Genomic DNA, 14,000 nt, shown 5'->3' with positions numbered 1-14,000 from the left:
GTACCTCTGATTCATCTTCTTCCTCACAGTGATTTAAACACTAATTTTAAATGACTGCAGAATTAGCATTTCGGCTCTACTTACTTGCCAGCGAGGCCTCCCCCAGGAGGTAAATTTGGGATATTTTCTGCAGACAAAATGCGCATCACATGGGCAAGATCAGGCATTCCTTCCTCCCCAGACTTCTGCATGATTTCTGTAGGTTTAAGAACATGACATAAAATGTCATTGAGATTCACATGTTCATTCTAACTATTTTCATAAAGCACAAACTATAATTAAATGTGTAAGGCTAAGAGGACAGTAAACAAAGATGTCAGTGATGTGGTCAGTGAGTGAACAGAGCAATTCTCTCAAACCTGTGGAGGAACACTGACACAGGTAGGCAGCGTACACAGTGCAGCTAAAGATCAGTGTCTGTCCCTCCTTGACTGTTCACCTTACTTTCTCACTGGACCTATAGTTTATCTTCCTTTGTGTGCCCTATTGCTGGGACATACACCATGCATGCATGGCTTTTACATGGGTGCTACTGGGAACCAACCAAAAAATTCCCTGCAATCAGGTCTCCACACGTACTCTCCTGGATGCTTCCCTGACAATCCTATTGATTCTTTAGTTGTAACATCAATATTTAAATCCCATTCTTTCTTTCTTTCTATCTATCTATCTATCTATCTATCTATCTATCTATCTATCTATCTATCTATCTATCTATCTACCTACCTACCTACCTACCTACCTACCTACCTACCTACCTACCTACCTACCTAACAATCATCTATCTATATCCATCTAGAGGATGCTTATTGGTATAGACCATGCTGAAGGCTTGGTCCCTAGGTGCTGACATTCTAAAAGTTAAGAACTCTGAGACTCCAAGCAGCTCATAGCTGTGTGGGTGATCACGAAGGGATGCCCAACTGGAGGAAACAGGTCACTTGAGGGCAAGCTTTAGAAGGATAAATCTTTCCCTCGGTACACCCACCTCCAAGCCCCCTTGCTTTACAGTCCATAAAGTATGTTTCTGTTTCCTTGAGATTCTGCCTTGCTTTATCCAGGTCCAAGGGAACCAGTGAACCATGGACCAAAACTCAAGTTAAAATTGTATTTTCTTCCTTAAATTATCTTGAGCATCTTTATCAAAGGGAGGAGGGAGAGCCACTGCTTATGTTTTGGACCAGGCAATTTTTGTTGAGGGACAGTCCTAGCACTAAGAAGTAAAGTGGTATTCCTGATCTCTGCCTACACTGCCACGCGTTACAGGGACCCATCTCCCAGATGAGAACAACTGCAGCCTACCAGTCAGTTCTCACCCCCCACCACTGTCACTCCTGTCCAATTCACCACTACCCTTTGATGGTGGCTGCATCAATAACACAATAAAAATGAAAATGTGTTTGTGTGGGGGAAGGACAACAAATCAGTTCCAGTAATACCAGCAGGGCTTGTTTACTCAGAGTGAAGAAGTTACAAACTGGTACCTACCCAGACAGTTAAAGGAAACTCATCTCTTTGAACTGCCACACTGATCCTAGACAGATATTTACTTTTGAAACACCTGTTTTAATGTAATTTCTTCCACTAAGAAAAATTTTAATTTAAGTATTCGTCTAATAAAGAAAAACACTTTTCCTTTCCTTCCTGGAGAAAAATAAAAACAAAACAAAAGAAAGACACTGCCTTACCTTCAACCCGTGATTCCAAGTGCTTGTCCAACTCTGAATCTCTTTTCACGGCTTCCTCTGAGACCTTGGGGGCATTTGAAAAGCAAACTAATACAATACTCATGTTATCTCGACTTCCCTGCATATTAAAGAAAAGAAAAAGGACATTTTTCTATTGTTCAACAATTGACTATTACTTAAAGCAATTAAAACTTATGTAGTCACCCAGAATGTATACTTTACATAACCTTATTTTAAAGAATTATTAAAAACACAGCTCTAAGGAACAAAGGGTCTAGGTATGAGTATAAATATAGTTATTCTTAGATTGTAATTCTGTGTTAACTACTTTTACCCACCAGTTCACAGCCTAAGAAAGGAAGACAACCTTACCCCTATTATATCTTCCAAACTGTTTTTCATTCAAAATTATATAATTCTTAGAGTAACATTTCTAAGTCAACATAATGCAACTCGACTCAATTTTGCTGAAAATTATTATGAAACTCAAGAAGCTACATGGGAGAAAAAAAATTCACACCCTACAAGTTGTCCTTTACTTCTTACTGCACGTGCACGCAAACACACACACACACACACACACACACACACACACACACACACACACACAATGAAAATGTAAAGATCTGATGGACGTTCTGTGTGAAAAAAAAGCCCATGCTTTAAGTGGTTCTGAAGTTATATCAAACAGTGGGAAATTCTTGGATTACAAAGGTATAAATTTTACCTGGGCATCAGGGTTTTCTGTATTTGTTTTGTTTTAAAGTCTCAAGGCTTGTCTAACAAGTACTGAGATTACAGGCATATGGCCCCTGGGAAGTAGACTTTCTAATCGCAGGGTCTTTACAGAGAGCCAGTTAAACAGTCTGTTTTGTTGGGCAGTGGTGATGAACACCTTTAATCCCAGCATTCAGGAGGCAGAAGCAAGCCTAATCTATAATCTACAAAGTGAGTTCCAGGACAGCCAGGGTTGTTACACAGAGAAACCCTGTCTCAAAAACAAACAAACTAAACAAACAAAAACCCTACGAAAAGTTTGTTTTATATAAGAATAAATTTTACTCCTTTTAATTATGGGTTTACCAATTTTATTAAAAAGGAAATTCAGAATCTACCTTAAGTGCCAGGACTGAGCAATAAAAAGTCTTCTCTGTTTTCTGTGTGACTGCCTGAGGTTAACACAGCAAGAGGCTGGCGCTTTCCCAAAAGCTCAGGCAGTGCTCAGTCACTGTGTGAAGAAGGGAGGCTGGCCACTGAGACTCAAGCTCCTCTTGCCACTCCTCCCCAAGTGTTCCCCTCCTTCAGAATTCTAATAGACTCACCAAAGGAGGTCTGAGAATGAGGCTTGCCCAGTGAAATGATAGAGGGCTATGTTATATCCACTCTTAGACTTTTCAGTGCTTCTGGCAAGAATTAACACTGACTTTATGTGGCTCAGACCTGCCACTTTCCACAGGCAGTCTTAAAGAACAAAGACTTCCACCTTCCAATGTAAAGGGAGCAAGTCTGAACGAGTGACAAGTCTTCACTAGACTGCAGTCTCTCTACAGACTCCTGAGCTTCGTTAAAAGGACCTATCAGAAATAGATAACCACATGCTAAGTATCTGGAAAATCAGGGCTTAACACTGGCCAAAATAATTTTATTACTGAATGAAACCCACCAACATTTATAACTTACTGTTAGAAATGCTGAATTTGGCTATATGACTATACACATACATGTATGTCATATGAAAATAGTTAAAGCAAAAATTTTACTCTAAAAACCTTATAACAGATATTCAAAACATCAACATGGCTATGATTTTAAAAACAATTTTATGGAAGAATTGGCAGACACCTAGAAATAGTTTTCTAACTTCCTATTTTATAACACCAAGAACATTATTAAGCAATTCCTAATCAATGTTATCTAGGAAAACTCCATTTGATCTTTATAAATTATACAAGGTAGACCCTATCATTTATAAGGACTAATTGAAAGAAATTCACACTTAGCCCTTAGTCATGTGTGAAGTGTTTTACACAGCAATTTAAAAAGACCCCATTCCTCCTGTTTTTTCTTAGGATGAGCTATTCTTGCATAATCAACATAATTTTCGTTAAGACCAAGGTTGAGACTTTAGTTTTATAAAAATCTAGCCTGAACAACGATGTTTCTGCACCTTTTCCTTCACACTACTTTGGTAGATAGCTGATACAACTAACATGTCAAAGGTACTGTCCTACCATGAATAAGGGTATCTAGATTTAGGCAAAAAGATTGTGATGCAGTTGTTTTTAACGATGAATGAATGTTGTCCATGCTTACAGAGAGGGGTCCAGGAGTATGTCTTCACACAGCACAGGTGATAGTTGGGAGGTTGCTACAATAAAAGCCAATCCTCATCATCAGTGGTCTAGGACATGAGGAGACCATGTCCAGTGTTCCCGAGGCTTAAGAGGTCGTATAGTGTACAACAGGAACATATGTCTCAGTGGTAAGTACAGTTTGAAAAGAATCAAGTAAAACTATTTTATAATACATATTATCTTAAAAGGAAGTATATATAGTTCCATTATGTTTGAATGTAATCACATAATACTTGAAATTGGTAACAATCTGGGCTAAGGTGAACTATGAAAAAAACTACATGACCAAGAAAGTCCTGAGACCTCTTTATAGAGCCAGCTATGTGGACTTGCATACACTGTATTTTCATCATCACTGCTCTACTCCATGTCTTAAAAGCCAGTGAGACAACTGAGCCGATAAAGGCGCTTGCTGCTAATAAGCCTGACAAGCTGAGTTTGAACCCTAGAACCCACATGATAGAAGGAGAGAGGCAATTAACAAGTTTCCCCTAAACCACCGCCTGCTGTGGCTCACATGCAAACACACACCATACATATACCAAATGTAAGGAGTGGAGATAAAAAATGCAAACTACATCCCCATTCCAATATCCTACATTTACTTTTGCCTTTTTTATGAAGTATTTTCTACAAATTACAATGGAAGAAGTAGAAAATTTAGAACTAAAATTATTTTGGGATAGTAAAGTACATTTTCCATGTTGCAGGAATGAATCAGAATTACCCTACCTTCCGAAAATACCATCCTAAATGTTTGTACAATGACTAGATCAGGTCCATGATTTTAAATAAATAAGCTTTTCTGATTTATATAAGCTCCAGTGAGTAACTGAATTCAAGGAAATCAAGTATTTTGAAAAAAGAGTAATTTCAAGGACTACTTGCATAAGACAAGGCAACAGGCACATCATAAACTATTTCTGTAAAATACAGAAACAAACCCCTAGTTTTCTGCTTGTTTATGTGTATTTGCAAACAGAATCGCATGGAAATACGTAGCCAGCTATAAGCAGTAGTAAACACTAAATGCAACAGACTAGAAAGAGATGTAAAGATGTAACTTCCAAACACCTTTGTATTTATAACAAAATAGTTATAAATTCTGTAACAATTGGGAAAAGGGGGAAACCCTCCCTCCACATCAGGAACAATTTTTCAAACACAAAGCACCAAAATATACATACACACATACACATACACACACACACACACACACACACACACATACATGACGAATCCTTTCTGACAATCACTGCTAAGAAAAATTAAGTGTCAGAAAACTTAAGATTCTCGTCTTTATAAACACGTTATGACTAACAACTTTAATGTTCAACCTCGGTTTCTTATAAACTAGAAATAATTTTTTCCCAATTACTGTTAAGATTTAATACGTGGCATATATCATAAATGTCACACAAATAAATAGCAGTTATATACTTTGTGAAATCTAAATTAGAAGGCAATAAGTGCCAGGAAGAACAGTAAAACAGGAAGCCTATTTTCTTTAGGATTAATTTAAGTAGGGATAATACCTGACCATAACCTAGCTAACACCTGTAACTTAACACTGGTAAATGGCAACCTGAGAAACGATTTACCGCTGGCAACCCTAATTGTAACTGCCATCATATGGGTGCTGTAAAAATTAACAGGGCTAAAGTAGCTGTTACATGTTCAGAACAGTGCAGACTCACAGAAAGCACCTGTTCTGCAGCACTACCATGTTTCTGACAATGATGACCACAACAACCTTCCAAGGCTTCCTGAGTGTGGTGGTCTGAATGAAAATGACCCCACAGGCTCATAGGGACTGACACTATCAGGATGTACGTGTGGCCCTGTTGGAGGAAGTGTGTCACTGGGCAGCAGGCTCTGATGTCTTAAGATGCTCAAGCCAGGCCTAGTGACTCAGTTCCTACTGCGTTATAGATCAAGAAGCAGAACTCTCAGCAATTTCTCCAGCACATCTGCCTGCATGCTGTCATGCTCCCGGTGATGATAATGGACCAAACCCCTGAACTCTAAGCCAGCCCCAATACAATAGGAGTTGCTGTTGTCATGGGATCTCTTCAGTTCTAATTAAAACAATGAGTTCACACATGCAGGTGTGTGTGCTATTAAGATATAACCAGCATAGAAAACACTGATGTCTTCTCAATCTCTTGGGGGGAAATTCTACTTAATTGGATCTTCATTGGCTCTCCTCTTAAAGCAGGCAACACCCACTAAGCATCTCTGTTTTCATGGAATTAACCATAGTATACAATTCTTCCTTCAAAATTCCTAGTAATCATAGTCTATTTTACAATACAGCTAACCTTTGATTTTATAATACAAACAAGTAGAATAATGAAATCATGGAATTAAGAAATGGAAACAGAGGCTAACTTTCCACTGTTAGGTTACAGAATTAGCAAGCCTATATCTTACCCAAAACAACCAAGTTTTTCAAAACGGATTTCAATCTGAACATAGATTCATTCAAAGGATCTATGATGATCATCAGTTTCCACTAGCATGTAATAAACTACTTGCTCCATCCAACCTCTTATCTGTTACTGTTACTCCTAAGACTCTAGGACAGCCTGGAATCTTTTAACACGATTGCCACAGATACTGAGTTACTTTACGATAAAAGCTATCCTGTAAAGATGCACTGCCAGCATCAATTCAATCTCATTCAAAAGGTAGTCATAGTTCCTGAAGCCTAGCATACTTGTACTACAAGTACACTTTAGTGCAAATTACCAACCCAATAAATTGTTGGCTATTCTCTCATAACCACCTTACTCAAATACTAGAATGCTATGCAGTTGTGATAAAGTTTGCAACTCTAAAAACACATCTCTCTACAACAATATGCTGGAAAAAAGAGGCTGTATAAAAGCACATATAGTTAGAGAGATGGCTCAGCAGTTAAGAGCACTGACTGCTCTTCCAGAGGACCTGAGTTCAATCCCAGCAACCACATAATGGTTTACAACCATCTGTGATGAGATCTGATGCCCTCTTCTGGTGTGTCTGAGGACAGCTACAGTGTACTTATATATAACAAATACAATAAATCTTTTTTTAAAGTACATATAATGAACCCTACTTTATAAAAACAACACACTTTCAGGCAGGCTGCTCACTGAGATGACAGAACAAACCAAGGCACCTGCTGCCATGCCCTGACATACATCATGGGATGAGCACCAACTCCATCAAGCTGTCCCGATGGAGTGCACTGGGGATGGGAGGGTAAATCTGTACCTAAGCAGACACACACATCATGAAATAAATATGTAATAGAAATTTAAAAATACATACTGTAAAGTGGGTATGCATTATCTCACACAGTTGTAATATGATGGAGTGGGCAGGAAGACAACATGAAGATTTTGGAGCTTGCCTAACTACATATATGGTGACCCAGTTTCAAAAATAAGTTCATAAGGGAAGAAAAAAAAAAAAGCTAGAAGGACTCATGCAGTAATGGCAAGTACCTGGTTGGGTAGGAGAAGACTTTTGGCCGTTTTCTTTGAGTTTCCCATTTTACCTAGATTTTTCCCCCCACTAACTGTCCATATGTTTTTACGCTTTGAGAAAGTGCTAGTTTTACTTACTACTCAAGAAAAACCACATCTGCTTTGTTCTCAAAAGGCTAAAAGGCAGAGACTCTTCCTACTCAAGAGTATAAGGATACATCTTAAGAGTTGCTGCCTATTTGGTCATTGACTGCCATTCACTAATAGCTTTTATAGTAAATTCACCCTGAGCAGTAAAGAAGAGACAGTAAGCAAAGGCCACGTCAGAAAAGCTGAAGTGCTGTCATTCAGACCCTGTAAGTGGCTGGTGTGGTTTTATGGTTTCTTTGGGAGGTTGGCTCTTCTCACTTTATGGTAAAAAGGGTTTTACCATATCTGCTATTTCTAGGGAACCTCCTCTTTCTCCCTCCTTCAAGTCTTTTCTTCTCTCCATTTCTTGACCAAGATGCACTAAAAAAATATTTACTGGGGGAAAGGAGGAAGATGAAGACACCCTGGGGTCGGAGAACAAACTGTGGAAGTCAGTGGTCTCCTTCCACCGCACGGGTCTGAGCATCTACCTAGCTACAGACATCCTTCTCACGGGTTTGCTGACAATGCCTGCACTTGTGTGCATGTGACATGGAACAGCAAGGCTCTCACCTAGCAGACACACCCAGCATTATCATCTTACAGGTCAGTGTACCTCAACAACTCAGGCTCAGAACACAGAAGAAGTCACATATCTAGATACCAGTGGACTCAAACCTTAAATATTTTCTATATAGATGCCGCTAAAAATCCACATGAATAAACTGATTCAACTGATTTTTCTGTCTTGACCCCACCCTTCCCAAGACTATAGCCCTGGCTGGCTTCAAACTCAGCCACCCGCCTCCACAGGCACCTGTGTACAGCACAAGCCCTGGCCCAAGAACTGAATTACAATTTACATTTTTTTTTTTTTGCTATTATTGCACCAAATTACAATTTAGATAACATGGGAATTTCACAAGAATCTTTCATAATATCACATTTTCATACGGCTTTAATCAGATAGTAACGTCTATACGAAAAGAATTTCAATGTAAGCAATTTGCATGTAAGCAATGTACTAACCTTATATTGCTTACAGTTAGATCTTACTAGCAGACAAGACAACGAAAGACAACTCACTGTCTTAACTGCTATGAACATAAGAATACAGTCCTACTTCGTATAGCTTCTGGTGAGTCTGCCGGTATTTTCTGCAGTGCTTGATAATTTAGTATAGCCAAACTCTACTACACACAAGGTTTCAGCTGTTCTGAAAACCTACCATCAACACCAAGGATTTGGGTCAGAAGTAACTGTTCTAGACAGTAACTTCTGAAATATCAATAAGCCTTATAAAAGACTCTAGCTCAATAAATTTAAAATATTTGTCACTTAATTTTCAAATTAGAAGGCTGGGGCAGGTTAAGTTAGCAAAAAGGTTTAATGTTCTTGAAAAGGGTTTCTGAGAATACAGAGTTTTTCTCCAGAAAATATTTAAAATTATAAAACTTTAAGCTTAATTTACTTACCATGTCTTTTTAAAATCAATAGTGTGTTAGTTCAAACAACAAAAGCTTACCTTATGTAAACAAGTGTCCACTACCCAATTGCATACATTCTCCAGGTCATCCGACACCTCAAGCCTAGACTTAACAAACTCACAGAGCTCCTCATTGCTCATCACATCCCAGATCCCATCACAAGCCAGGACAACAAATTCATCCTCTTCTGCTCTTAAAACCTCATACACCTCAGGCTCTGGAGAAACAAGTTGCTCTGTAGGGCCCTTGCCATCAACACACTTGTAATCATAGTCCCCCAGAGCACGAGACACTGCTAATGAACCATTCACACGCTGTATCATCACACTGCCTCCTGCATTCTGGATGCGCTCCTTTTCCACTGGATTACAAGGTTTGTGATCCTGGGTAGAAAAGCAGACTTGTCCATTCCTACACAGAACAGCTCGTGAGTCACCACAGTTGATAAAGTAGATGTGTGTAGGTGAAATCATCACGCCCACTGCAGTAGAACCGCTCCTGTCCATCCCATTTCTCAGGTCTGAAAAGTTACGCATATATTCATCAATTTTCAAAAAGCCAGTTCTGATACCAGTCTTAACATTTTCCACCGAAGGCTCAAGAGCAGAGCCTGACATGTCTGCTGCTCTGAAGTCTTCATTGGTAGTGATGTGTTCTAATAGATGCGTTGAACAGTAATTTGCCACTCGGGATCCAGCATGACCATCATAAACTGCAAAAAACGACCAGTTCTCCAGGCCGTGAGGAATGCCCACAACGGCTGTGTGCGCATCTTCCATCTCCACTCTCCACCCCTGCATACTGCTAAGGCCATAGCGCAGCCCGTTCCCAGCACCGTGAGCATTGTGCTTTTCAGTTTTGGGTTTATCCAAAAATGCACCCATGTTTAGTAACGAATCTGAAAAAGAAAAAAAAAAGTGTTAAATGTTCGTATTTATCTGTCAGTTTGTCTACAAGCTCCATTTATTCTGGACTGACTCATTTGTACCGACTGACTGAGGTAACAACACATGTTCTCCAATGCTGTTTTTAAGACACTTTTAAAGAATGCTTTATTTTTAAGAGCAGTGGCTGAACATTCCCTGGGATAGTTGTGAGCCACCATGTGGGTGCTGGAAACTGAACCTGAGCCCTGTGAAGATCAGCCAAGTGCTTTTAACTACTGAGCCATCTCTCAGCCCAAGATAGTAACTTTAATTTATTTATGTATGAGTGCACTGTAGCTGTCCTCAGACACACCAGAAGAGGGCATTGGATCCCATTACAGATGGTTATGAGCCCAACACAGAAGACGGTAGACCAAGACATCAGTGGACTGTTGTTACTGTTGGTTTTTCTCCCTTTGCTTTTTTTTTTTTTTTTTTTTGCTCCCTGTCTTTGTATGGCATCCACTGTACTGAACTCACTCTGTAAACCATGTTGGCATAGAATTCAGGAAACCCACTTGCCTCTGCCTCCCAGGTGCTGGAATTGAAGGTGTGAACTATACAAGCTGATAGCAGTGTTTCTCCAAAGCACTCTGATAAGAATATGTAGTCCCACTGGCTGTGGCAGTGCCTGCCTACTATAATCCTAGCAAGGAAGTGGAAGCGAGTGAACCAAGAGTTCGAGGCCAGCCTGGATTATACATCTCAAAAACTAGAGACTGTTCCAGTAGCCACGCTCAGAATTTAAGAGAAAACTAATGTATATAACTTGGTTAGAATTCTTTTTTAAAATTCAGCTGGGCATGGTACCATGTTCCTGAAATCCCAGATACTTGTGAGGACGAGGCAGGAAGACCAAGAATTGACTCAGCACAAACCAACACACACCCTGAGCAGCGGTCCTGCTGGCTGCTGCTGTCAGTGCTCCTCACTGCAGTCATTCATAGCCTAGGTTTTCTCTTAAGTCACTGTTCTGAAGAAACAGCACCCTCCTGAGTCTAAAACACCATATACCTTGACTATACTTATAATGAAGTTTCAAAGTACCCTTATTTTTAAAACTAGGATTCTATTTAAAATGTTTAAAGCACTATAAAGTTTCACTGTGGCTAAAGAATAATAATGATGATGATGATGATGATGATGATGATGATAATAATAATAATAAAAGAAGCTATGATCCATGCACCCACCACAAAGTTTACTGAGGACAGGAAAGCTCCCCGTTCCCACCCTGGACTCTCCTATGCAGTGGGAACAGCTGGAGTCTGAAGTGAGCATTCCCTGTAGTCAGCCACACTCCAGTACAACTGAGTCCATACACTTAGGAGTCATGCTGCTATGCAGGGTGCGCTAGTCTCTTTTCTCGCTAAACACTACCCTTAGGTTCATCTCCACTGGTACAGGTGAATTCAGCTCCTTCCCTGTAATGTGTCCCTGTCCCACAACTTATACTCTCCACTACCAGCTAACGTTTGAGTTCTTTTTTCTTTTTATTGAAGGTAACAATGTTTTCAAACAATCCTATTGTATATGTATAAATTTCCCTACAATAAAGAGATCATAGGTAGAAAAGGAGGGAGGGAGGGAGGGAGGGCAGAAAATATGTCTAAGCCTCTTGTCTTACAGACAGATTTTGGCTGATCTTCTCAGTCATGCTGTAAGTGGGACACACCTTCAGTTTACAATCAAATCGGACTATAGTTCATATTTATAAACATTCATGTAAAACTGACAATTTAGGAAACAAGAAGACATCAAAAATAGGGCTTTTTCCACCAAAGAGCAAGTGTCTTAAGACATAAAGACAAAAAATGGTATGTATACTAATCATTTGTGTAATTTTGTAGACTCAAAATAAAGTGGCTATTTTTGTCTAAAAAAAAGTTTTTTCTTTCTTTCTTGGTTTTCAATACAGCATTTCTTGTGTAACCCTGGCTGTCCTAGAACTAGATCTACAGGCCAAGCTGTCCTTGAACTCAGAGATCTACCTGCCTCTGACTCTCTGGAGTGTTGGAATTAAAAGTGTGTTCCGCCCCCCCCCCCCCCCCCCCCCACTTTTTAAGCTCATACCTTTCCTCTTTCCCATCCAGCTCTGCAAAGTCATGGTTCCTGAAAAGCCAGGTTTGGTGTCTCCCAAAGGACTTAACATTAAAGGAAACTGAGGCAGGTGGATCTTTGTGAGTACAAGGCCATCCTGATCTACAAAGCAAATTCCAAGCCAGCCAAGGTTACATTGCAAGACCCTGCTTTAAAAAACCAAAAACAAACACTAAAACACAGACTTTACCAACACTTAAACCATACCACTTTACACACTTACTGTCTTTTTGTCTAACACTTGTCAAAACAGTGACACATACACAAAATGTACACAACAAGTACTGAATAAAAGTTAGGAAACTTAATTTTTGTTTCTGAGACAAATGAGCTCAGGCTGCTCTCTATCTACTGTAATCCTTCCTTGCAGGTCAAAGGGTTGGGATTATAGCTTGGGTTGTCAGACCTGGCAGCTTTTTTGTTTGTTTAAAAAATGGTTTAAGTAACCAATACTCCATCATAAATAAATGCAATACATTTGCTATGGGCACACTCATCTTTAAGCTGAAGTCAACAGAAAATCCTAACATTATATTGCAAAAAAAAAAAAAAAAAAAAAAAAAAGGCTTCCGGAGGGAAGGACTAACTTGTGTGAACCAAGAATTTCCATTTCTCAGATAAACAATTCTGGAGCACTGAATCCTGGAATGGGATCTGTGATAATAGAGGCTAAACAGTACCATGAGAAGGCAATCTGAGAGGCACAAACTTGATTAGTATTTTACAATGTTCTTTATTTATTTCCTTTTAGGTATCTTCTACCTTTTGTTAAAGTTTTAAAGATCGTATCTTATCTCAATCACTTTGAGTCAAATTAATAAGGTCATATACATCTGTCTCCCTTATGAGGGAAATAATAAGAGGCAGGTGTCCACACAGAGAGCTGGGAAGAAGTCTGGACTACCTCCATCCACCTGATTGCTCCCTTTTTTCTTCCATTCTTTCTGTTTGTCGGTTTTCTTCTTTTTTTGGGAGGGGGGGGGGGGAGTGTGGAATTACACGTCTCCCTGCATTGCCCAGGCTGGCTTCAAACTCCTGATCCTCATGCCTTAACATCCCTAGCAGCCAGGAGTGAACGAAGGCATGTACTATGACACCTGGTTTTACATAACAAGGGTTAGTTATATATGAAGAATCATAAAGTCACTTTATCACTGACAGTTTAATTTCATGGTATCATCTCTACGTTTGGGCTATGAAATTTATACGCTTCTTCATAAAAGCTTATTAGTGACCGATTTTATTGAAATGACTTTACAACTGTGTAACGGGAAGCTCAGAAAACGAAAGTATATGCACACATTTAAACATCAATGAATTGAGCAAAACAGTTTCAAAATATATACAAAATTTATATAATGTTTATAAAAATTAACAAAGTACACTTATTTGTGCCCACAGTAAAAACACATGTGAAAAAGCACAGCCATCAACTGTGACAATAGGAGAAGAATGTCTTGTCTGCACACCATGTTTGATCCCTGGCTCTCAGAATATCTGGTTTCCTAGAAAGAACATCTCTTCCTGTTGTGAAATTCTGGGTATAGAGTGTGAGTGAACTGCCAACTGTTTCCAACAGCTTTAACAGTACACAGCTAGGGTACAGCTCATCAGGAACGGGCACAGTTCAACTGGCATGGACTTCCTAAAGACTACATCATAAAAATGAATAAATGGATGAATGAATCAATGTTTCTAATGCTTGTTCTGCTTCGTCTAAAGGTGGGATCTCATTCTACAACCCAAGGCAGCCTAAACCTTGCAGCAACCCTCCTGTCTAACTAACTCCTCAGTGCTTGGATTATGTACATGTAAGCAACTATGCCCAGCTTTTAGTTCTAGA

General features: G+C 39.3%; 1 protein-coding gene across 5 annotated transcripts in view; it reads right to left on the bottom strand.

Annotated features, from left to right (window-relative positions):
- PPM1B (protein phosphatase, Mg2+/Mn2+ dependent 1B) overlaps positions 1-14,000 on the bottom strand; it is a 57,783-nt gene that overhangs the window by 16,770 nt on the left and 27,013 nt on the right. For all 5 annotated transcript variants that reach the window (XM_080915024.1, XM_080915027.1, XM_080915025.1 and 2 more), the window contains exons 2-4: positions 9,170-10,029; positions 1,689-1,806; positions 85-196 (exon numbers count right to left, since the gene is read on the bottom strand). In XM_080915024.1, the coding sequence (XP_080771150.1) occupies positions 85-196; positions 1,689-1,806; positions 9,170-10,015 (1,076 nt within the window). In that variant the 5' untranslated portion in view covers positions 10,016-10,029. The remainder of the gene's footprint in view (positions 1-84; positions 197-1,688; positions 1,807-9,169; positions 10,030-14,000) is intronic.

The sequence above is a fragment of the Micromys minutus genome (assembly GCF_963924665.1).
Source record: "Micromys minutus genome assembly, chromosome: 3".
In the NCBI taxonomy this organism is placed as follows: Eukaryota; Metazoa; Chordata; class Mammalia; order Rodentia; family Muridae; genus Micromys; species Micromys minutus.
This window is presented reverse-complemented; position numbering and strand designations above follow the sequence as displayed.